The 24,305-nt window shown below is 39.9% G+C and overlaps 2 protein-coding genes across 10 annotated transcripts in view; both read right to left on the bottom strand.

Moving 5' to 3' along the window:
- Nucleotides 1-3,523: 3,523 nt before the first annotated feature.
- On the bottom strand, nt 3,524-11,785 carry pdlim1 (PDZ and LIM domain 1 (elfin)). Its single transcript, XM_089012008.1, has 7 exons — nt 11,609-11,785; nt 10,454-10,605; nt 9,394-9,478; nt 7,742-7,926; nt 5,084-5,229; nt 4,791-4,908; nt 3,524-4,085 (listed from the first exon to the last, which is right to left on the bottom strand). Exons 1-7 carry the CDS (start codon nt 11,699-11,701, stop codon nt 3,899-3,901), a joined length of 966 nt encoding a protein of 321 aa, XP_088868134.1. The 5' UTR covers nt 11,702-11,785; the 3' UTR covers nt 3,524-3,898.
- Nucleotides 11,786-13,688: 1,903 nt separating this feature from the next.
- Nucleotides 13,689-24,305, bottom strand: part of sorbs1 (sorbin and SH3 domain containing 1) — a 57,845-nt gene continuing 47,228 nt past the window's right edge. For 6 of the 9 annotated variants that reach the window (XM_089011394.1, XM_089011389.1, XM_089011387.1 and 3 more), the window contains 6 exons: nt 23,118-23,312; nt 22,478-22,987; nt 20,540-20,632; nt 19,312-19,499; nt 18,214-18,320; nt 13,689-17,513 (listed from right to left, as the gene is read on the bottom strand). In XM_089011394.1, the coding sequence (XP_088867520.1) occupies nt 17,446-17,513; nt 18,214-18,320; nt 19,312-19,499; nt 20,540-20,632; nt 22,478-22,987; nt 23,118-23,312 (1,161 nt within the window). In that variant the 3' untranslated portion in view covers nt 13,689-17,445. The remainder of the gene's footprint in view (nt 17,514-18,213; nt 18,321-19,311; nt 19,500-20,539; nt 20,633-22,477; nt 22,988-23,117; nt 23,313-24,305) is intronic. The other 3 variants (XM_089011391.1, XM_089011392.1, XM_089011393.1) reach the window with 2 other exon arrangements.

Consider the following 24,305-nt stretch of genomic DNA (forward strand, 5'->3'; position numbering starts at 1 on the left):
TAATACGAAAATTAGATATAGATATAATATTGATTGTAAATAAAATCTCATCCCGCATTTCTATTAGTTTTATAGATAAAACCATAGCTGAAATGTTTATGCATCAGAATACAAACTATTGTATAAAACAATTTTTTTTTGGGGGGGGGATATTTAGTAACAAACAAACGATATAAAACAGAGCAAAGTAATTTGCACTCACTTGGACGCCTGGACTAAAATCTTGTGTTGACAACCGAAACATGCTACATATCGCTAGATATCGGAAGAATGGGGTACTAACTTGTAACGACAACAACTTTTGAAAGAAACCTACCCTTCTTTATTTTAATTTTACGAGTAAAATTTTATGGCGACGCACATTTGTACCATCAGGAAAGGGAAGGCAAAGTAGAAAAAAAGCTAAATTACTAAACACAACACAGCTCAATGTTTTGAAAAATAAACCAACGTTCAACAAGTTGAATAGAAAGTCTACTAATCGAGATAAAATCGTTTAATTCCATTTAAATAAAACTATTTTTTTTAATTGCAAATGCCTCTTGCTCTCCAGAAGAGACATTTTCCACACAAAGAAAGGGACAGTAGTGAAGTTGATGACTGAGAGAGAGCGAAAGACACGCTTCCTGAAAGCTGATTGGCCATCTGACACATGCTTATTGATTCAGGCGCACAAAAAGATAAGATAAAGGCCTTATAAAATGTCAGGGATGCAACATCTATCCCTCAGTTTGCTGCCTCCTGTTGCCACATGCAGGTACGTGTAGTATCGTTTCTTGATTCGTGCTCCTATAAACGTTATAAGGTTTCATAAAAAAACAATACAATGGCTTCACTTTGATTGCCAAAGCCAGAAACGATTTTTTTTAAAAAACGTTGATTTTAGTTTTGTGTTCAGTATGATGCACTTTGTCTACTGTAACTAATCTTACAATCATACGCATTTCGTCATCTTAATGCCGGCTGAAGAGAACATTATTTTCCAAAGATTTCTAATACTGCTTTTATAGTGGATTGTGCAAGGGTACCATTTTGTTGTACATGCTAATGATTAATCAAACAAATACATCGCTGATAATTCATCAAAAGGTGAATATTGCTCAAGTTTTTCACGATTAACTCATTCACTGCCAGACGATGTGCAAAAATGTGTCCACTCCAGTGCCAGGGTTTTTGTCATTTTCACTCAAATTTCAGGACTCACATAATATTAAGTTTTAGGACCACATAAACATTCAATTCAGCGTAAGAAACCTTAGACTGTTTTTTTTCATCAGGAAAAAAAAAGTTAATTCCTAAATATATATGGGTCTGGAGTTATCTGAGCTTGAAATGGGGGCGGCTGTCCAAAATTCAATACAATTCATACATGTCGATTTATATAGTGCTTTAACAACAGTTGCAGCTGTAACAAAGTGCTAACATTGACAAAAGCAAATGCTGACCCCCAAGCGGGAGGGAAAAACAATGCCAGAGATCTGACCAGCGCTGTATCGGCACCCCCCTCCTTAAGAAAAAAAAAAAACAAAACCCGAACAAATTCGGGAATGACACTCCACGTCATGCTTTACAATTTCCAAATAAATTCGTCAATTTAGATAGTAGCTATCTATTGGCTTGCTAGGTAGCTTTCTATCTATTTGTCTTACTATTATATTTGAGGTACTTCCGGGTTGAGTGAACGGTGGCGCGTGTGGCTGCCGCTGCTCACCCACAGAAAAACGTATCCTGTGATTGTAAAGTGACCTTGAGAGTTTTGAAAGGCGCTTATAAATGAAATGTATTATTATTATTATTATTATTATTATTAAGTGAGATCATGTGTAATAATTTCAGTTCATTTCAATAGGATGTTTTCCAAGGAGCACCGTGAGAGAATTGACGTCCACGCACCCAGCAGCCCATTGACACACAGTTGTCCAAATGCTCACAATGCAAAAGACTATACAGGACAGCGGCAAAGCAAAGGTGTGCAATCTGTATTGCGCGGCAGACGCCGGGTGAAGGCCAACGACAGAGAACGTCATCGGATGCACAACCTCAACTCCGCTTTGAACACACTCAGAAATATATTGCCAGCTCTACCTGAGGATGCCAAAATGACCAAGATAGAAACTTTGCGGTTCGCTCGCAATTATATCTGGGCCTTGACTGCGACTCTACGTATCGAGCAACAGGAACATAATGGAACCTTCAACTCGGTCCATCCACGTGCAGCAGAGGCTCACTTGGAATATTGTGATGGAAATTTTTGTGTCTCACCAACCTTTTATCCTGACATTCTGTACCGCGAGACAGAGCTCACATATTAGTATCAAGAAAATTCAGATCCCTACATTTGTACAATTACTTTCACAGTTAGTGCAAAAAAACATTTACAGTGAGACCTCAACTTACGAACTTAATTGGTTCCCAGACAGAGTGTGTAAGGCGAAAAGTGTGTATCTAAAAAAAAAAATTCCCATAGGAAACCATTAAAATGGGAATAATCCGTTCCCGGGTTTCCATAAAATATACTTTTCAACTAAATAAGCCTTAAAACTACACACAGCATACCTTATTCTATGTATAATAAATGTGCTATTGTATTGTAATGAAAGAAATACACTGCATTGTATCATGCTATTGTATTGTAATGAAAGAAATACACTGCATTGTATCATAAAGTCACTTTATTTACATTTGTGATGGTCATTTATGGCTTGATGGAATGGCGTTGGAGGTCAAAGGGAATTGCTGTTTGGAAAGAGAGGCGCATTACATGAGGACTGTAATTAAAGAAATAAACTGTGCTGTAAAATAAAGTTTTATTTACCTTTTTGATGGTCGTTGATGGCTTATGGAAGGAGAGTCACCTTCCATAAGGACTGTTGGTAACTTAACCTCTGGTGCTGTTCGGTCGTGTGCTTCCGCCGAAAATCTCTCCGCCAGCCGTGATGGGTGTGTATTATGAAAATAGTGCTTATTATAAGGTTTAATTTTCATAAATTTTATGTTTGCAAGACAAAAAGTTTGTAAATTAAGGTGTTTGTAAGTTGAGGTCTCACTGTACTATAAACTTATTTTGTACTTTTCGGAATGACTTCATCTTTTTATGTGCTTATTTTTCGAGCTATTGGATTGGATGTACCTTTATTCGTCTCGCAGTGGAGAAATTTACATTTCGTAGCAGCAAAGTTAGGAAAGAAAGAGGAAAGGAAAGAAGTAGAAAACAAAATACAGGAGCTGCCGGAAAGGCAGCCACTCTCGTGGCGCCATCTTGAAGTAAAACCAACAATATAACACAAAGACACACAGTCATTCATTCTTCAGCACTTGCTGAACATTTTTTTGTGACATGAAAGAGTACTAGATGAAAGAGGAGAGGATTAAAGCGTTCTTTTCAGCAGTGGATCAGGGATGTCATGGTGGAATGTGCACGTCTACTACAAGCTATTGGTCCAGTTTTACTTAAGATATTGCACTTGATTTAATTTCAATGCACTTATTTCATAAGAGGCAATCAAATTGAGAAAAGAAGTGATTCATTAAACAAAAATATTTATTTGGCATTGGTATGCAAATGTTTTTGAAATAGTTTTGTATAATAGTCTTATTCAATAAAAAAACAATATAAAAATTATGTATTTTGTGTGTTGTCAAATGGTGTCTCTTTTCCCCCGGGGTTAAAAAAAAAGATTTAGAAACAAACATCCACAAAAACCATAATCCTTTTCGTGTGAATACGGAACGAATCATCATTCAAATCAGTGGCAAAACAGGAATTTACCGGAATTTTAAAAATACGAAGGTTTACGTATTGCGTATGCTAAAGTCGTCGTGTGCAAAAATCAACATGTCCCATCTCCTCTTCCACTGTCTGCACAAGAAGAGTGTCGAACGAGGTCACGGATCCCCTTTACTTAGGGAAAACCGTGACGACGTCGTAGCCCTCGGGCGGGGTCATTCGCTCACGTGCGTGCGTCTCGCAGTAGATCTGGTCCTCCACGAAGAAATGTCCCTTCTGTTTCAAGTTGACGTCGCAGTCTGTGCAGGTGTAGCACTCGGGGTGTCGGAACTTGTCACGTAGCTTCACCATCATCCCACTGAGGCGCAAAAGTCAAAAATTCAACGTCTCCTTTAAAGGACAACCGACACCATTTTTTTGTTTCCTAACTGACATCACAAAAAACGTTTTATAGCATCTAAAATACCCAAAACACGTAGGCTGATATTTTTAGTCAAATGAAAAACAGTAAAGTCTCATTATATCGATAGTACTGCTTATTACGATACTATTTCTATGAACGCAAGGAGAAAATTTACATGCCGCAGGATCGGATATATCGATAGTCCTTTTATATCGATATTTTTTTCCGACTCCCGAGAATATCAATATTTTTATGGTTTTCCCTAGATGTGTTCCAAATGTACACCATTTCGTTGCAAGCAAACCTGTACCCGTCTGACAAAGTTGTCAATCACTTTTACACACTCGTGAATGGTCTTCCATAAACTGAATGTGTGGTTGTAAGTTGAAATAAATAGCTTTTTAATCAAAGCCACAATTGAAATTTTTCTCGGTCCGCATCTTTTTGAGTAACCCTGTCCTTGGACTTCATGCAAAGTAACATTGTCATACTGAGAGGTGAGCAAAATGTTTGATTTGCAAATAAACCTTACCAAGATATAATCCCAAAGGTAACCAGTATGGCCGCAATTCGCCACTAGGTGGCACCAGAGTAGAAGATCACAACAAATGCCAGCTTGAAAATGTAATGGCTATTTTTTTTAGAGGCTTAAAAACTTACACAACTCCGGATCCACATTTATCACAGATGGGAAGCTTCTCAGCATTTCCTACGGAGGATCCAATCTTCGTTGTCGGAGCTTTTACACTCCTGAAACCTGATGGTTTGTCAGAATTACCTAGAAACATCAACCCCCACCTTTGTGTTATTTTCCATTGTGACCTCAGGTCCTTATTACCCAAAAACTGATAGCTTTATATTACATTTAGTGGAGAATATTAAGTGAAATCAAATCTCTGAACCATGACCATTGAAAACGGACCATAAACCGTTAAAGTCAATCCAATTCGTACCGGTCTCGAGAATCTCCTGAAGCACTTTAAAGGAAGCAGACTGTCGAGGGGGTTCATCAGACTCTTGATTCTCTTGCAGCATTTTGTAGACCTCCGAATCAGCAGCGATAGGTGGTCGTTTGGTGGACTTTGCTGGATCGGCAGCTCTGCAAGGAGTTATTGTACACGTTTGAATAAATGCAAGAGCAACACACTAACACTAAAACTCCAACACTCTTGGTTTAAGTCCACTTTTATCACTTTGTAGGTGTTCATAGCCTTTCTAAATATATTATATTTTTCTCATACACAGCGGACTCCTGTATTTGGGAGGAATAGGGACCTAGCATGAAAAAAAAAATCTGTGAATAATTTAGGCCAGGGGTGTCAGTCATTTTTTGCCGTGGCCCACATTGTAGTTATGGTTTCCTCTCGAGGGCCGTTATGAATTTGGGGAACCCATTAGAATGTTTAAATCCCTTCAAATATTACATATAGAGCACACAGCAAAGTAATGAATAACTCGTTTTCAAATCTGAAGTCAAGAATAATGACTTTTATTGTGGTTGACATCCAAAAATATGAAATTTTGGCTCAGATTTTAGCAATCATCATGGAATTTAACAAGTTTGATTTGCTTTCGCGGGCCGAAAAAAAATGATTTGGCGGGCCGGATTTGGCCCGCGGGCCTTGACTTTGACACCTGTGATTTAGGCCAATTGCAATACTTGTATCATTCACTATCATTCCCGAATTTATGCGGGAATTAAAAATATGACTTGGAGCGCCATTCCCAATTTTTTTCAAATTGCCAATAAAGCGCTGATCAAACCTCTGGCAATGTTTTTTTTTCCCTTCCTCGACGGGGCAGAATTTCCTGTTTTTTCCATGTTAGCTCATTCACTACCAGTCGATGTGCAAAAATGTGTCCACTCAAGTGCCAGGGTTTTTGTCATTTCCACTCAAATTGTAGGACCCACAGTATATTGAGTTTTAGGACTACATAAACATTCAATTCAGCGTAAGAAACCTTAGACTCTTCTTTCATCAGAAAATTTGAGTTAATTCCTAAATTATATGTGTCAGGAGTTATATGAGCTAGAAATGGGGGCGGCTGTACAAAATACAATGCAATACATACATATTGACTTATGTCGCGCTCAAACAACAGCTAAAGCTGTAACAAAGCACTAACATGGACAAAAGGCAAATGCTTCCCCCCTGGTGGGAGGGAAAAACACTGTTCGAGGTCTGACCAGCGCTTTATCGGCATCCCCTGCGAGAAAAAACAAAACCCGAACAAATTCAGGAATGGCACTCCACTTCATGGTTTTCAATTCCTGAATACATTTGATAATGGGAGTGAAAGAGTTAGCGCTTTGTTACAGCTTCAGCGCTACAGAAACCAATATGTATTGCATTGTATTTTGGACAGCCACCCTCATTTCAAGCTCATATAACTCGACTCATATAATTTAGGAATTAACTTTTTTTCCGATGAAAGAAGAGAGTCTAAGGTTTCTTACGCTGCATTGAATGTTTATGTAGTCCGAAAACTCAATAATCTGTGGGTTCTGGAATTTAAGTGAAAATCTAGCTACATATCTAGTTATATAGCTGGCTATCTAGCTGGCTACCTAGCTATCTATCTATTAGCAGTCTAGATATCTAGCTAGCTTTCTATCAGAGTTATTCTGGGTTGAGTAAAAGCTGGCTATCTGTTTGCTGTCTATTAGCTATCTAGCTGGCTAGCTATTAGCTGTCTAGCTATCTATCTATTAGCTAGCTAGCTAGCTTTCTATCTATTTGAGTTATTCTGGGTTGAGTAAAAGCTGGCGCGTGTGGCTGCCGCTGCTCACCCACAGAATAACTTATCCTGTGACTGTAAAGTGACCTTGAGAGTTTTGAAAGGCATTGTAAATGAAATGTATTACAGTGAGACCTCAACTTACAAACTTTTCGTCTTACAAATGTCAAATTTATGAAAATTAAACCTTATAATAAGCACTATTTTCATAATACACACCCACCACGGCTGGCGGAGTGATTTTCGGCGGAAGCACACGACCGAACAGCACCAGAGGTTAAGTTACCAACAGTCCATATGGAAGGTGACTCTCCTTCCATAAGCCATCAACGACCATCAAAAAGGTAAATAAAACTTTATTTTACAGCACAGTTCATTTCTTTAATTACAGTCCTCGTGTAATGCACCTCTCTTTCCAAACAGCAATTCCCTTTGACCTCCAACGCCATTCCATCAATCCATAAATAACCATCACAAATGTAAATAAAGTGACTTTATGATACAATGCAGTGTATTTCTTTCAATACAATACAATAGCACATTTATTATACATAGAATAAGGTATGTTGTGTGTAGTTTTTTAGGCTGATTTAGTTGAAAAGTATATTTTATGGAAAGCTGGGAATGGATTATTCCCATTTTAATGGTTTCCTATGGGAAATATTTATTTGAGATACACACTTTTCGCCTTACACACTCTTTCTGGGAACCAATTAAGTTCGTAAGTTGAGGTCTCACTGTATTATTATTCATGACTAAAACCCTGGAACTGGAGCGGGCACATTTTTATACATGTCCGGCAGTGAATTAGTTAAATAAGCTGCTAAAAAGGACTTTTGGTTTAAAAAAAAAAAAGAGGGACGTGTTCTTACACAGTGTCGGCCTCGTTGGTAATTGTCAAGGTTTTGACCTCATCCAGAGCCGAGTTGAAGTTCTTGATATTCTCTGAGGAGTAAAGGCCAGCCGGGTTGTTGTACTGGTTGGTTACCACCTTGGAACCAAAACCGGAGAACGGCAGAGCGCTCCGGTTGTGGGCGGAGCCTATTTGTTTCACTTCCTACCAAAGAAAAGACAGTGAAAATGGTGAAAATGACGAAAGTAAGAGTGTAACAATGTGCTCATGTCTGAAGCATCTCACAAAACGGACTGACAGCAAGCTGAGTCACAAATCAAGCAGGTCACAACACAATCATTTGGAAAAATAAACGAGTGACGAGGCATCCATGTGAAAAATCGCATCCAGGCACATTCAACACGCGTGTTTGTGACAAAAAACTGCACAGCAACTAAACAGGTTGGCCTGTGGAGGACACGGCACCCGCGACACATGCCACTGGCCTTTGCTTTCCACTTTAGTAGGCAGGAACCGAGTCTTGCGTCAGAGCTTGGCAGATAAACTACTGTCGTCTAGGAAACCCTCCTGTTGGGAAGTAAACAATGACTTCATCGGCGGCTGGTAAGGGTGCGGTGCGGAAAACGTTCAGTGTCAGAAAACGACATGGCGACCGGTAATTTGATCTGATAATTTCCCTCGAAATGACAGAAGAGAATCAATCATTTTGCAAATTGCAGTTTAAAGGACAACCGACGTCTCCGGACAAGTTGTGTCCATAATTTGTAAAATGGCTTCAAATGACTTCTACTGAGCGTATTTTACAAAGATTCCACCGCATATAGCTATATTTTACGTTTTAAGACTCGCGCTGAATATTCAGGAAGTCTAGTTTTTGAGTTGGTCACGAGTCCGTACGTGACGTCACGAAAGGACCGCCCCATCACCGTAAAAAAAGACGCATTGTATCGGTCCTTCCATCACGTCAATGTATTTTGCTGTACTTGATTGGTCTGGGGACCTCGTGTTGCACCCAAAAGCCACCAGAAGAGGGCGTCCAAGCGCCATATAAGGAATTTATCAGCCTGTGAAACGGAGGTGGCCACAGGAGGTCGCCATTTTGTGCCTCTTTTTCGTTGAGGCATCTCCCCTCAATGTTGCCTCAAAATGGCACAAATAAATTATTTAATCGATTGCAAACATGTATGCTTTCCTCTTCAGAACTATTTGAATCATATTCATAACTGGATGTGTAACAAGAAAGCATATTCTCCGAATTTGAAGCCATTGTTTTGATTCATTAGCAATACAAGACATCTTGGCGTGATGTCACGAACTGGGGGCGGGACTTTCTGAAAATGCACAATTCGCAGCTCAATTTTTTTGCAGATTTTGGACACTTTAAGTCATTTTTATTGGTGTTTTGCATTTGAATAAAAATATCATACTGCGTGTTTTGGGTATTTTAGATGCTAGCAAATTTTTCTGATGTCAGTTAAAAAACAAAAAAGTGACGTCGGTTGTCCTTTAAATGTTGAGTTTGCACACACACACACACACACACACACACACACACACACACACACACACACACACACACACACACACACACACACACACACACACACACACACACACACACACACACACACACACACACACACACACACACACACACACACACACACGCACCCGTGGTTCTGATGCAAGATTCATCTTGTAGGGATGCGACTTGCCTTCTTCGGACGAGAGTGGCGACCACAACTTATTTTCTGATCTGAAACATGAGAAAATAGTCATGTTTATTGAAATGTGGTAGTCATTTTCTAAAATATACGTTTGTAGGTGGACTGAAACAGAAACATAAAACACTGATGCCTTTGAATGAAATGCTCCTAGCCGAAATACCGTATTTTCCGGTGCATAAGGCGCACCCAAAAGCCTTGATTTTCTGTAAAAGATGAGCCTGCGCTTTATACGCAGGTGCGCCATATAAGTGACGTAATATTGAGCCACAACTGTTTATGTAGACATTAGTAAAAATATTGTGCTCAGTCAATTCTCTTTGTCTTTTCTGTAATACCGTGCAATAGCTATCTGGCTGGCTAGCTATCTAGCTGGCTAGCTACTAGCTATCTATTGGTGTGCTAGCTAGCTTTCTATCTATTTGTTTTTCTATTCTATTTGAGTCACTTCCGGGTTGAGTGAACGCTGGCGCGTGTGACTGCTGCTGCTCACCCACAGAAAAACTTATCCTGTGACTGTAAAGTGACCATGAGAGTTTTGAAAGGCGCTTAGAAATAAAATGTATTATTATTGTTATTACTGACTCCTTCTCTTGATTTTTTTCTCATTTTCCTCTCTTCACTTATTTTTATCTGTCTATCCAGCTATCTAGCTAGCTATCTATCTGCCTGGCTAGCTATCTCGCTAGTTATCTATTAGCTATATAGCTGTCTAGCTGGCCGGCTATCGAGATAGCTATCTATTTGCTATGTACCGTATTAGCTATCTAGCTGGCTAGCTATCCCGCTGGCTATCTATTAGCTATATAGCCATCTAGCTGACTAGCTATCTATCTAGCTATCTATTAGCTCTGTATTGGCCAGCTAGCTCGTTTTCTATCTACGTATTTGAGTTACTTCCGGGTTGAGTGAGATTTGAAAAATTGTGTCATTGCACCTGGATTGGGAGTTATAGTAGTCGTTTTTGTAAATGTTCACAAGGTATAGTAATTTCAATGATTGTTTACCTGTCTATCGAAAGTGCCATTTCCTGTATGCAACCCTTAATTTTGTTCTGTGCTTCCAAGTGAGTCATGTTGTCTGTCGCTTCCCCATCGATAGCTAAGATTACATCACCAATACACAGGTTGGCCTCAGCAGCCTTGCTTCCAGGCGTCACCTGCATTAAAGAGACATAAGAAGAACAATAAATACTTTTTTGTGTATGTTTGTATATTAAATATCTTAATTTGAAAAGAGGCTGTTATACAAAGCAGGATAATTAACCGTCACACACTGACCTGAATGTGTTATTTGTTTACAGTATAAACTCACAGGCAGAATACGCTGAAGGACAGGCGGTATTGGAAATAAACCCAAGTACTCTCTCGTACTGTCGCACAGCTCATAAATCCGTAATCATGTTTTTTTTGGTGGGGAGGACTGAGCTCAAAGACACAAAAATAGCATCCGCCACTCGACGAAAACGGATAAAAACTGGCCACAACATTCAAGGCTGACGCTTTAAACGCGACTTTTAGAAAGACACAAAATGCTTGTGTAGCCCCTCTATGTTGTGTTCATTGTCCATTGGAAACATCATTGTCATCAATAAGCATCACTTTAATACAAACTAACGATCAATAACTGTTTTCACAAGCCAGGGTTAAACTTAAAATTAAGAAGGAACGGAAAGTATATTCATGACTGTAATTTGAATTTGTACGAATGTGAAGGTTTATTTAATTATTTTATAAAGTCTAATAATTTGGTGATCACAGGGGAAAAAATATACAAAATCTTCCTGTATGAGCCCGTATTGCAAGCCTGGACTTGAGATGGGTTTATGAACCACCCGAACTAAAGATTTTAAAATCTATTCAAGGGAGTTTCAACACCCAAACATCTATGTGGACTAGGTTTTGCTCAAGCTCCCAAGTTTGCAGCTCCGAACATCAAGATAAAAACATAATTTAAGATGAACGTTTTTGCCCAGAATCACACATTAAAGCATACAGAATCATACATTAAAACAAGCCCAAATATGAACATTAGCAACCAGAATGCACAAATGTGTCTGCTTGTTAGTTATCAAACCATTAAAGTGCGTTTCAGTCCACCTTGGAAGAGTCCAGGTGTGCTTTGACGCAATTTATGATTAGCAGATAGCCACCAAAACTTACCCGGGAAATAGTCAGCGGCTGCTCGAAGTCTTTCCCTCCGACCAGCCTGAATCCCCATGGCCCAGGACCCTGTACCACAACCCGGAGAGGCATAACCAACGTCAAACAGTGTACCTAATACGCAAAATATCTCCTACTCGCTCCTGTCGCTCATGCCAATGACCTCTGAAGTGATCAATGTGCAGGAATCCTGCAGGCATTAAAGGGGCGGGGCAGTTGTACAAGGGGCGGGGCCTCAGGTTCCTGGGAAGGCCAGGTTCGGGGAACCGTTTCAGGTCAAGATCTGAAGATCGTCTATTTGGCCGTTAACAAACGCATAGTCAAATCAGACGGCCACCCGACGAAAATAAACCGAATAAGCCAGTTTCTTCATCAGCACATCTTTTAAGTTGCAAAAGATAAAAGGTAATATAAATGTTTAATTTTTGTTTATGTCAAATAAGTCCAATCGCTGCGTTTAAACCGTTGCATGCATGCAAAGCCTTTGAATTTGAAACACGATAATTTTAGTTAACCATGCTCCTTTATATTTTTGTGAGACTTTTTTACTTTCATTATAATTGATTAAAATCGTCAACTTTCATTTATTTGATATTTGCGTGGTCGTTTCGCAAACTACGGTGGTGAAAATACGAAAGAGTAAGTCATCTGTAATATAGACGATCTCAGAATCGTTTGAAGCAGGCTTGACAAGCCTGTGGGTGCCGTCATTTCGTGTTCCATGCAAGTTTACCATTTATGGTAGAGCTTTAATCCCAGGATGTGGAATGTGCCGCTCCCATTTCTTGAATTCCTTCCAGGATTGCTGTTCAAACGGGAGTGAGAAAGCTCATCTATGCATCTGCGTCAGTGTGTGTTTACGAACAAATCATGATGACTCAACTTCAGAGAAACTTTTAAAGGACAACCGACACCATTTTTTGTTTTCTAACTGACATCAGAAAAACGTTTTATAGCATCTAACATACCCAAAACACACAGTATGATATTTTTAGTCAAATGCAAAACAGCAATAAAAATGAGTTAAAGTGTCCCAAAACTACTTCAAAATGACCCCGGAGATGGCGAGTTTCAGAAGGTCTCGCCCCCTTGTTCGTGACGTCACGTCATGACGTCTTCCCTTGCTCTAGAATAAAAACAATGGCTTCAGATTCGGAGATGCTTTCTTGTTACTCATCCAGTTATGAATATGATTCAAATAGTTCTGAACAGGAAAGCATACATGTTTGCAATCGATTAAATAATTTATTCCGCGCCATTTTGAGGCAATGGAGGGGAAATCTAGCACTAAAAAAGAGGCAGAAAATGGCGCGTGTAAGGAATTAATCAGCCTGTGGAAACGGGCTGATTAATTCCTTACACGGAGCTTTGTCGCCCTCTTCTGCCTCTTTTTGGTGTAACACGAAGTTTTCAGACCAAACAAGTACAGCAAAATGCATTGACGTGATGGAAGGACTGCTACAATGTGTCCTTTTTTTCGGTCAGGGGCGTTCCTTCAGTGACGTAAGGTGAGGACTCGTCACCAACTCAAAAACAAGACTTCCGGAATATTCAGCGCAAGTCTTAAACGTAAAATATAGCTATATGCGGTGGAATCTTTGTAAAATACGCTCAGTAGAAGTCATTTGAAGCCATTTTACAAATTATGGAGTTTCAATTGGACCTGAATTGAATACAAACCATTAAAATGACATAAATGCTTATATAAATGTGTCAAGTGGCATAATTGGCCCATTTCTTTTTTCCCAGTAATAGTTATTTCCTGGGCTGACGTGTGTTTATAGTCTTGTGGTTAAAAGTTCACACAGAGACCTCTAAATTCTCCCAAAATATACACGTTGAGTGGCATATTTTGATCTAAACTGTTTATAAATGTGGACTATAATTTGAATGTGGTGTGCAATGCCCTTCAACCAAAATCAAATGACTCTCACTTGTCGCCCTGATGGAAAATGAGCACTGAAATGGAACATACACAAAGATAATTTCCCAACAATGACCGACAAACAATATAAGGAGTGTCTATGCTTTGTTAATCGAATGATTTGGAAAGGTTGATTAAAGTGACATCATACAAAAGTCACAGCAGTGTATAGCATCTTTATTTGAATGTTGTCAATGTAACAGCACTGCAAATTGAAGCAAACAAAGCAAACTTGTTGCCCACTTTGTCACACTACTGATTCTTGCACAGCAATTGACAGCGATCCCTGTGAATGTATTCCAACCACAGAGACTAAAACTATGCGGCGAAAGCAGGGCAAGTGTAATACAGTATGTCATGGAGTTATGAATGAAAATGAGGCACACTTTAGCATCAAACGTAAGGCATTATGAGCTCACAAAATGGCAGCGTAATGTTCACGTACATCAAATTTGCTGTGCTCAGTAACGTTTCCACACTGTGACAAAATCCTTCTGGTAAATAAAACGCTGCATGTGACTGAAAGCTCCATCTGATGCTCTCATCATATAGTTGATTTCTTATGATACATATTTACAATCCTTCTTATGTTCTGTGTTCACTCGAGATGACCTTGAAACATATTCTGCGTACACTGGATCACATTCAAATATCGTACATTCATACATCCTGTGATGTGTTGTGACACACACTATGACACAAGCGATTTATTGTGTGTTGACGTTGTTTTATATCGTCATGTTCCTCTAGTCGTGTTACGGGAGAGAGGTCAGAGGTCAGCTGTCTCCCAACAATAAAAAAAAACATTGGCTTGAGTTACATGAGAACTTAACTCATTCACTGCCATTCATGAATTTATTCGGGAATTGAAAATATGACGTAGAGCGCCATTCCCGAATTAGTTTTTTTATTCATGCTTGGGTGCCGATAAAGCGTTTACCATGGCCTCTGGCAAAGTTTTTTTTCCACAAGAGGGCAGCATTTTGCTTCCCCCCATGTTAGCGCTTTGTTCCAGCTTCAGTTGTTGTTCAAGCACGATATAAATCAATATTTATGTATTGTATTTTGTACAGCAACCCTCATTTCAAGCTCACATAACTCCAGCTCCATATAATTTATGAATTCACTCTTTTTTTCTGATGAAAGAAGAGAGTCTACGGTTTCTAATGCTGTATTGAATGTTTATATAGTCCTAAAACTCAATATTCTGTGGGTTTTGAAATTTAAGTGAAAATCTAGCTACCTGTCTAGTTATATAGCTGGGTACCTAGTTGGCCACCTAGCTAGCTATCTATTTGCTGTCTATTAGCTATCTATTTGGCGAGCTGGCTCTCTAGCTAGCTAGCTATTTAGCTAGCTAACTCTCTCTTAGCTAACTATTAGCGATTAGCTAGCTAGCGTTCTATCTATTTGAGTTATTCTGTCTGTCTTTCTATTTGTATTTAATAGTGGCATTCAGTGTATTAGCTAACTAACTACCTAGCTAGCTATCAGCTATAGAGCTATCTAGGTGGCTAGCTATCTAGCTAGCTATCTGTTGGCTATTTATTAGCTATCTACTAGCTGGCTAGCTAGCTTTATAGCTATTAACTTCCTGGTTCAGTGAACGCTGGCGCTTGTGGCTGCTGCTGCTCACCCACAGAAAAAACTTATACTGTAATAATATACTTAAACTTATAAATGTATTATTATTATTAATGACAAAAACAATGGACACATTTTTGTACATGTCTGGCAGTGAATGAGCAAACGGTTTAGCCAGAGGCATTGAATGAAACATGCTTTTGTGAGGTGACAAAATATCAGAGCATTCTATCAGTTCTATAATAGGCACACTCATAATACAGTAAATTGTAGTCCTTGTGACAGCGGTTAGGAACAAACGCTTGTTTTTTTTTCCTCAAGAAACACACATCAGTGAGGACAAAGTGCAGATCGCTACAGGGTCTTTTTTAAAGATGCAATCAATCCATATCGTGTGACACTCTTCACTGCACAAATGTAGCTATGATACTCCGCATAATACTGACGGGCTAATGATAGTCTGGCAATGTTTGATTATAAACATTTACTCTTCAACATCCATACAGTATAAATATTGAGACTTATTTTTCAACTGTCCTATATACATCAAAAACAATAAGAATGAATGTGAGTACTAATATACAGCTTGTTAAGGATATCTCAGTGTCGGTGAGGAATTTGAGAAAGACAATTGAATTGGGCACAATTTTATATTGGGAGAACTGTGTTTTTTTTTTTTAAAGGGAAGTTACGAAATCACAGTCACTACACCGACGTTTGGATGACAGTGTTTCAAATGTGATTTTGGCTTCTTTAAAGGACAACCGACGTCACTTTTTTGTTTCTTAACTGACATCAGAAAAACGTTTTATAGCATCTAAAATACCCAAAACACGCAGTATGATATTTTTATTATATAAATGCAAAACACCAATAAAAATGACTTAAAGTGTCCAAAATCTGCAAAAAATTGAGCTGCGAATTGGGCATTTTCAGAAAGTCCTGCCCCCAGTTTGTGACGTCACGCCGAGACGTCTTGCATTGCTGAAAAATCAAAACAATGGCTTCAGATTCGGAGAATGTGCTTTCTTGTTACACATCCAGTTATGAATATGATTCAAATAGTTCTGAAGAGGAAAGCATACAATTTTGCAATCGATTAAAGATTTTTTTCCGTGTCATTTTGAGGCAAACGGGCGGGAGGGAATGTCGCACCCAAAAATGGCGACCAGCTCCCGTGAGGAATGAATCAGCCCGTTTCCACAGGCTGATAAATTCCTTCCATGGAGCTTGGACGCCCTCTTCTGGCGGCTTTTGCGTGCAACGCAAGGTTTTCAGACAAACACTACAGCCAAATACATTGACGTGATGGAAGGACTGCTACAATGTGTCTTTTTGTCGGTCAGAGGGGGGGGGGGGGGTCCTTTAGTGACGTCACGTACGGACTCGTCACCCACTCAAAAACAAGACTTCCTGAATATTCAGCGCGAGTCTTAAGACGTAAAATATAGCTATATGCGGTGGAAAATACGCGCAGTAGAAGTCATTTGAAGCCATTTTACAAATTATGGACACAACTTGTCCGGAGACGTCGGTTGTCCTTTAATAAGAATTCATTGACAAAATATAATTCACATTAGTCTGTGATTCAGATATTTTTAGGCCAGCAGAGAAGCCCTTGCAGGCCCTGACGGCCCACCACTGGTAAAAACGTTGTTTGTGATAAACTTCCACACTATATAGCCACAGTGCTGAATGCGTTTTGAGTTGTGAATTATCTGGCCGCTGCTGACCTTTGACCTGAAAAAGGACAATCAACCCCCCCTTTTTTTTTTTACAATAATAACAACATACCTCCACTAGTCCTAAACACACTATTCTGATTGATACGGCATTTTTGAAATATGAGTTGAACGGCAGCAAAATCGACTAATTTTTAGCCATTTCACTTTATGTTAAGTGTTTTGTTAAGTGCTTTGTTACAGCTTCAGGTGTTGTGAAAGCGCCATATAAAATCAGGGTGTACTGTATACACTGTATTGTATTTCATAGGTCAGCCATTTTGCCACTTTCCGTCCACTGTAAATGTCATCACAGTTGCTGACATAAACACGTGTAAATGACACCAACAGATTGGAAGCTTGCAGGATAAAAAAAAATATTCTGATCGATTTTCATAAAGAATATACTCATAGGAGACTGGCATGTGTATAAAATTTACACCATGCCGTGTTTTGGGCATTGAGTATACAACCCCCCCTCCACTGTGCAATTTGACATTCTTTAGAATGAACAATTCATTTTGACTAAAAACCTACTGTAACCCACAGCCATGCTTGATATCCAAAGCTTGACAGGCAAGTGCGAGTAAGAGTTGAGATTCAACACTTTACAGTTTCACCTCCTTCACGTAATTCCCAGGGAAAGTCCCAAACTGATTTGTCCTCTTTGAGGTACCTGAAAATAAACAGAAACGGGACTCAGAGCTTGGCTTTTTCAGCGCAAAAAAAGACATTGAAGAGTATGAATATAACCAGTGTCTGAAACTCATGAGAAAAAAATTTAGCGGACACCAGGGCAGACAACTCTGAAAAGTTGCCTGCCCCATTTTTCACAATTTGAAACACACACAAAAAAAAACATTGTTGCAAAGTATTAAAGGACAACCGACATCACTTTTTTGTTTCCTAACTGACATCAGAAAATCGTTTTATGGCATCTAAAATACCCAAAACACGCAGGCTGATATTTTTAGTCAAATGCAAAACACCAATAAAAATGACTTAAAGTGTCCAAAATCTGCAAAAAAATTGAGCTGCGAATTGTGCATTTTCAGAAAGTCCCACCCCCAGTTTGTGACGTCACACCAAAACGTCTTGCCTTGCTTGAGAATCAAAACAATGGCTTCAGATTCGGAGAATATGCTTTCTTGTTACACATCCAGTTATGTAATATTAATAATATCTAATAATAATATCTAATAATAATATCTGTGTTGACAAATCCTACAACATAATATGGTAGTGCAGTGATGAGTCAATACAGTTGCGCATTAGAGGGTTGCAGACTTCACTCAGGAAAATCCCGATATCGACTCACACTGCGAAAGAGTATGACTGACTGCATTTGTCAGGAATGTGAGGCCTGCCGTACATACCAACAAACCAGCCGTCATCACACTTCTCCATGACGCTGACGAGATCTCCCTCCTGCAGCTCAAGCTCGTCTTCATTTTGTGGGGCGTAACTGTACAGAGCTTGGAAACTGGAGTGGAGCAGAGGAAGACACTGGTAAACATTACGGAGAAGACAGACAACTGAGAACAGTAAAGAAGACTCAGTTTAACCAATAAACACCGGATGACACAGGTGTCAAAGCCAAGGCCCGGGGGGGCGAATCTGGCCCACCACATCATTTTATTCAGCCCGTGAAAGCAAATCAAACTTGTGAAATTTCATATTACTTGCTCAAGTCTGAACCAAAATGTCAAATTGTCCCATGTAAATCATAATAACATTATGTCTTACCACAAATTTGAAAACTAGTTATTCATTAATTTGGTGTGCGCTCTATATGTAATATGTGGAGGGGATTAAACATTCGAATGGCTTCTTCAAATTCATAACGGCCCCCGAGAGGAAACCGTAACTACAATGTGCCTGCGGCAAAAAAATGAATTTGACACCCTTGTCGTAGGGCTTTTCCTGATAGCATTCACCTTGAAAATAAACAAGTGAAAATGTCAGATTAGCTGCCATACATGTCAATTCAATGACTAGTCACTAGTTCATCATGGTTTGCGAAAACAGTGACAAGAGCATACTGGACAGAGCTAGCACACTGTATCGGTAGCGAGCTGCATAAGCAAATATATTGTGTTGATTTAATCGCGGTTTGGTCAAGTCACAATGGCAGAAGGAGGACAATATATTGATTTTGTTGGAGATTTATTGTGAAAACCATTTTCAAGAGTGATATTTCAAGAACAAAATGCACATCATTAAGAAAGGTCGTTCAGTTATTTCCTGGCTAATGGTAGCCTCTAGTGGACTTGTAGTAAATTACACCACACTTTTTTTTCAGTCTGGATTGATTCAGACAAAGCACTACTGAAGGCCTAGCCATGAAATCCACGGCCCGCCACTGATTTTAAGAATGGATGATATTATAATGTAATGACCTCATGTTGCAATAATTCTATCCATATGTTGTCGATGTGAAACTGCAAATGTACACGCTTGTAGATCCTACTTACATTGCACAGTTGAGACGGCTGGGCTCTGGGCTGCTGCTTTGGGACAGGGGTTGCTGGGAAATGATCACAGATTGTTTACTGGGATGCGAGTGCAGGCTATGAAGTGCATTGAGAGGGTAGTGGGACAACGTGGTGCAGTATTTCAATGAGATCTCAGCTATATTCAAGATCTCATTGCACATTGCCTCCTAGTAGGACAAGTAGGTGAGTCCCAGCAGAGGTTTGGGTTGAAAGTTGGAGTGAAAAGAGTAAGATGGCAGAATTGAGGCAGGAAGGAGAAAGGAGGAAAAGGAAGTGATTCGTCATGAGCCACAGAGGAGCAGATGATGGTGGAGATCAGGAAGGAAAGCATGGAAAGGCAAGACACTAGTGTGAGTTCATATGCAGGAACAATGAAATTAGTTCATGTATTTTAACTCATTTACTGCCTTTCATTAATTTATTCAAGAATTGAAAATGTGACATAGAGCGCCATTCCTGAATTTGTTCGGGTTTTGTTTTTTCCTTTTTGGGTGCCGATAAAGCACTGGCCTCTGGCAATGGTTTTTTTTCCCTTCCACAACGGTGCAGCATTTCCCCTTTTTCATGTTAGCGCTTTGTTCCAGCTTCAGCTGTTGTTAAAGCGCTATATAAACCAATATGTATGTATTGCATTGTATTTTGGACAGTGGCCCTCATTTCAAGCTCATATAACTCCATAGCCATATAATTTAGGAATTAACTCTTTTTTTCTGATCAAAGAAGACAGTGTAAGGTTTCTTACGCTGCATTGAATGTTTATGTAGTCCTAAAAAACTCAATATTCCGTGGGTTCTGGAATTTGAGTGACAATGACAAAAACCCTGGCACTGGAGGGGGACACATTTTTGCACGTCTGGCAGTGAATGAGTTAAAAAAAAGATGCAGCTCTTGAATAATGCATTTTAATGCCACATAGCACTGTGAGCATTAGTAAAGGATGACTCGAAACTGAGTATTTTCTGCACTATAAGGCGTACCTAAAAGACTTCAATTTTTTTCAGAAGCTGACCATGCGCCTTCTAATCCAGGGCACTTTATATATGGAAAAAAGTTGTAAAATATGCCAATCATTGAATGTGCGCCTTATAATCCATTGGCCTTACAGTCAAGAAAACATGGTAGTTGAATGAAGGAAATGAGTTCTAATTTTACAGTAACATTAAATTAAATGAAAAAGAATTGAAATATAACATATCAAGATACTTACCGCAAAGGAGTTGACGTTGTTATCATGGATATCAAACAGCATGACAGGACTTCTGGAGTTCCGCCCGTGATGATCAATGTCATTCCGTGCAAGCTGAAAGGCAATGAAAATCATGAAAAAAAAATCAAGATAAACAACAGCTTTGTCGCAGGAGAACACACCACGGTTTCAATCCACCTGCTGCAAGAATTTGAAGAACTTTTCAAAGTGTTTTAAAGGACAACCGACGTCTCCGGACAAGTTGTGTCCATAATTTGTAAAATGGCTTCAAATGACTTCTACTGAGCGTATTTTACAAAGATTCCACCGCATATAGCTATATTTTACGTTTTAAGACTCATGCTGAATATTCCGGAAGTCTTGTTTTTGAGTTGGTGACGAGTCCGTACGTGACGTCACTGAAGGAACACCCCTAACCGAAAAAAAAAAGGACACATTGTAGCAGTCCTTCCATCACGTCAATGCTTGTTTGGTCTGAAAACGTCATGTTGCACTAGAAAGAGCCAGAAGAGGGCGTCCAAGCTCCATATAAGGAATTTATCAGCCTGTGGAAACGGGCTGATTCATTCCTCACAGGAGGTCAGTGGCCATTTTCTGCCTCTTTTTGGGGGAGGCATTTCCCCCCAATGTTGCCTCAAAATGGCACGGAATAAATTCTTTAATCGATTGCAAACATATATGCTTTCCTCTTCAGAACTATTTGAATCATACTGTTAACTGGATGTGTAACAAGAAAGCATATTTTCCGAATCTGAAGCCATTGTTTTGATTCTCCAGCAATGCAAGATTTCTTGGCGTGACGTCACGAACTGGGGGCGGGACTTTCTGAAAATGCTCAATTCGCAGCTCAATTTTTTTGCAGATTTTGGACACTTGAAGTCATTTTTATTGGTGTTTTGAATTTGACTAAAAATATCATACTGCGTGTTTTGGGTATTTTAGATGCTATAACGTTTTTCTGATGTCAGTTAAGAAACAAAAAAGTAATGTCGGTCGTACTTTAAATACATTTCCAATTTTCAAAGAAAACGTTACTTCTTGACCCATAGCTACAAATTTGACAACGATCTCTCTCAGTCTGAATATGTTAGAATAAATACAGTCTATTCACAACAGGCAAGGCAAGATAGATTCCTGGTATTTGTCACGTTTCGGAATAGAGATCTCTTTTTGCCTTTGGTCAGAAAAATAACATTTTCCTAATTTAATGTATTTTTCATTGTATAAGGTGCACCACACCAATGAATGGTGGATTTTCACACTTTTTCCACATATAAGGCGCACTGTACTATAAGGCGCACCTTTATTCAATGTAAATAAGTTTTCCAAATATATAAATATATAAAGGTTTTCCAAATACTATAAGGCACATCACATGATAAGGTTCTACAGTAGAGGCTGGGGTTACGCACTACTACTTCTACAGGGGGGGAAATTGAGTCGGTGGCTACTGAAATTGGTTGCGAGACCTGTTCAAGCTCGATATGACTTCACATATAAGGTGCACCTGTGTATAAAGCACAAGATCATCTTTTGAAGAAAATCAAGTTTTTTTTGGGTGCGCCTTATACACAGGAAAATACGGTATATGTGGCAAGTATGAATGACCCTTCACTAAACGATCAGACTGTGGTGCATGATGTGATGCAATCAATGGTAACTTCTTTCAAAAACCAAGAAACACAAGCATCAACTGCTGCACAAGCGTTAGCACAAGTGTTAGCACTTGTGCGCGAGTTGTACACAACATGCAGACTTGTACCTGACAACACCGTGGTGAGATTTGTATTCCAAGCCAATGGCAAAAACACTCAGGTTAAATATGTTTTTCCACACCAAAATGTTAGCCGCACTATATCAGCAAAGACCAAATTGAAGGGTCACAAGATCGCAAAGTGAGCCTGAACTCTTAATCACGGCACACCATGCGGTAGATACCTCTGCAGGGCTATTTTGTCTGCTGCCAGGGGCGGCATAGCTGCCCCCGCACCCTTCTGCACCTTCGCCCTCCGCCTTAAGCCAACCTTCCAACACCGGCCCGCCACAGGGGCTAATGCTACGAGACAGATGCGGTGAGGGTGGGGAGAGCAGGAAGCCCTCTCCCTGGGGAGGTGTAAAAGTGAGGAAAGGAGTAGCGGAATTGGGCCTGGGTGGGTACGGCGGGGGCAGTGGGGAGGCAGACGGCGAGGTCACGGGAGAGATGCAGTATGGGCTGCTGGCGATGGGCGGCACGGGGCTGGCGGAGTAAGGAGGGGGAAGGTATTCGCCGCAGCGGTAAGAAACGGTGGGCAGGGGAGGCAACGGTGGGGTGGGTGCGGCGGGTGGGCTTCCACCTCCCACAGTCAGAGAGATCCACTCGGAGGATACGGCGTGGACCTCTGGGGATACGGAGCGGCAGGGGTAGCGAGGGAGCGGCAGGGGCGAAGTGGTCAGGCGATTACGATATAACTTTTTATAGAAGACGAAAAGGAGACACATTGACAAGACAGGAGAAGGAAAATTAAAAGTTGTGTGCAAAGATGAACAGAGATGAGAAATAAACGTTGTCAAGACGCAAATTCATGTTCTGGGTTCTTACCTGAGGGGAGGCGTTTGTGCTGCGCTGTGGCGAGGAGCTGAGGGGCGGGTCGGGGTAATCCAAGCCGTTTTTGACACGTGGTCGTTTGTGCACTTCGACGTAGGTGACGGGGAAGATGCCTTGGCGGTTTGTGCCCGAGATTTTACCTTCATACCAGTTCTCATCCACTCTACGAATCAGCGTGATCCGTTCCCCCTGCACACATTTTTAGGCTGTAAATCACAGGGTCTCATATTAACAGTGACCTGATGGGCCGGGTCATCACGTCACCTGGACGGGGCCATCAGTGCAAATTTCATATTACTTATTTGGGGCCGAAACCTCAAAAGTCACAATCTGGTCGATTTCACATATTTTCATCAATCTATATGGGTGTTATTTTTATAATTTATCTCCAATGTTAAATCATTCACTGCCAGACATGCAAAAATATGCCCACTCCAGTGCCAGGGTTTTTGTCATTGTCACTTGAATTCCAGGACCCACAAAATATTGAGTTTAAGGACGACATAAACATTTAATACAGTGTTAGAAACCCCAGACTCACTTCTTTCATCAGTTACTTCCTAAATTATATGGGTCTGGAGTTATATGAGCTTGAAATGAGGGCGGCTGTCCAAATTACAATGCAATGCATGCATATTGGTTTATATAGCGCTTTAACAACAGCCGAAGCTGGAACAAAGCGCTAACATGGAAAAAAAGGAAATGCAGACCCCCAGTGGAAAAGAAAAAAACATTGCCAGAGGCTAGAAAAAGCGCTTTATTGGCACCCAAGCATGAACAAACATAACTAAATTCAAGAATGGCCCTTTATGTCATATTTTCAATTCCAGAATAAATCGGTGAATGGCAGTGAATGAGTGTTGAACATGGTTTGTGATCTTTGCTGAGGCAATGTTTGTTAATGGTTGATTGAACATACTGTTTTTGTGGTCTCATTTTGGAGATATACTTGCGCCTTATAAGGCGCATCCACAGTGAATGGTGTATTTTCAACCTTTTTCCATATATAATGCAGACCGGACTATAAGACACACCTTCAATGAATGAAAAAAGTTTTCATTCATTTTAAATATATAAATAGATTTTAAAAAAATCTAAATATAAGGCACACCACATTATAAGGTGCTACAGTAGAGGCTGGGGTTACACACTACTTCTTCTACAAGGGTAAATGGAGTCGCT

This window comes from Hippocampus bargibanti, linkage group LG13, assembly GCF_051943395.1.
Source record: "Hippocampus bargibanti isolate YZ-2025 linkage group LG13, ASM5194339v1, whole genome shotgun sequence".
Lineage (NCBI taxonomy): Eukaryota > Metazoa > Chordata > Actinopteri > Syngnathiformes > Syngnathidae > Hippocampus > Hippocampus bargibanti.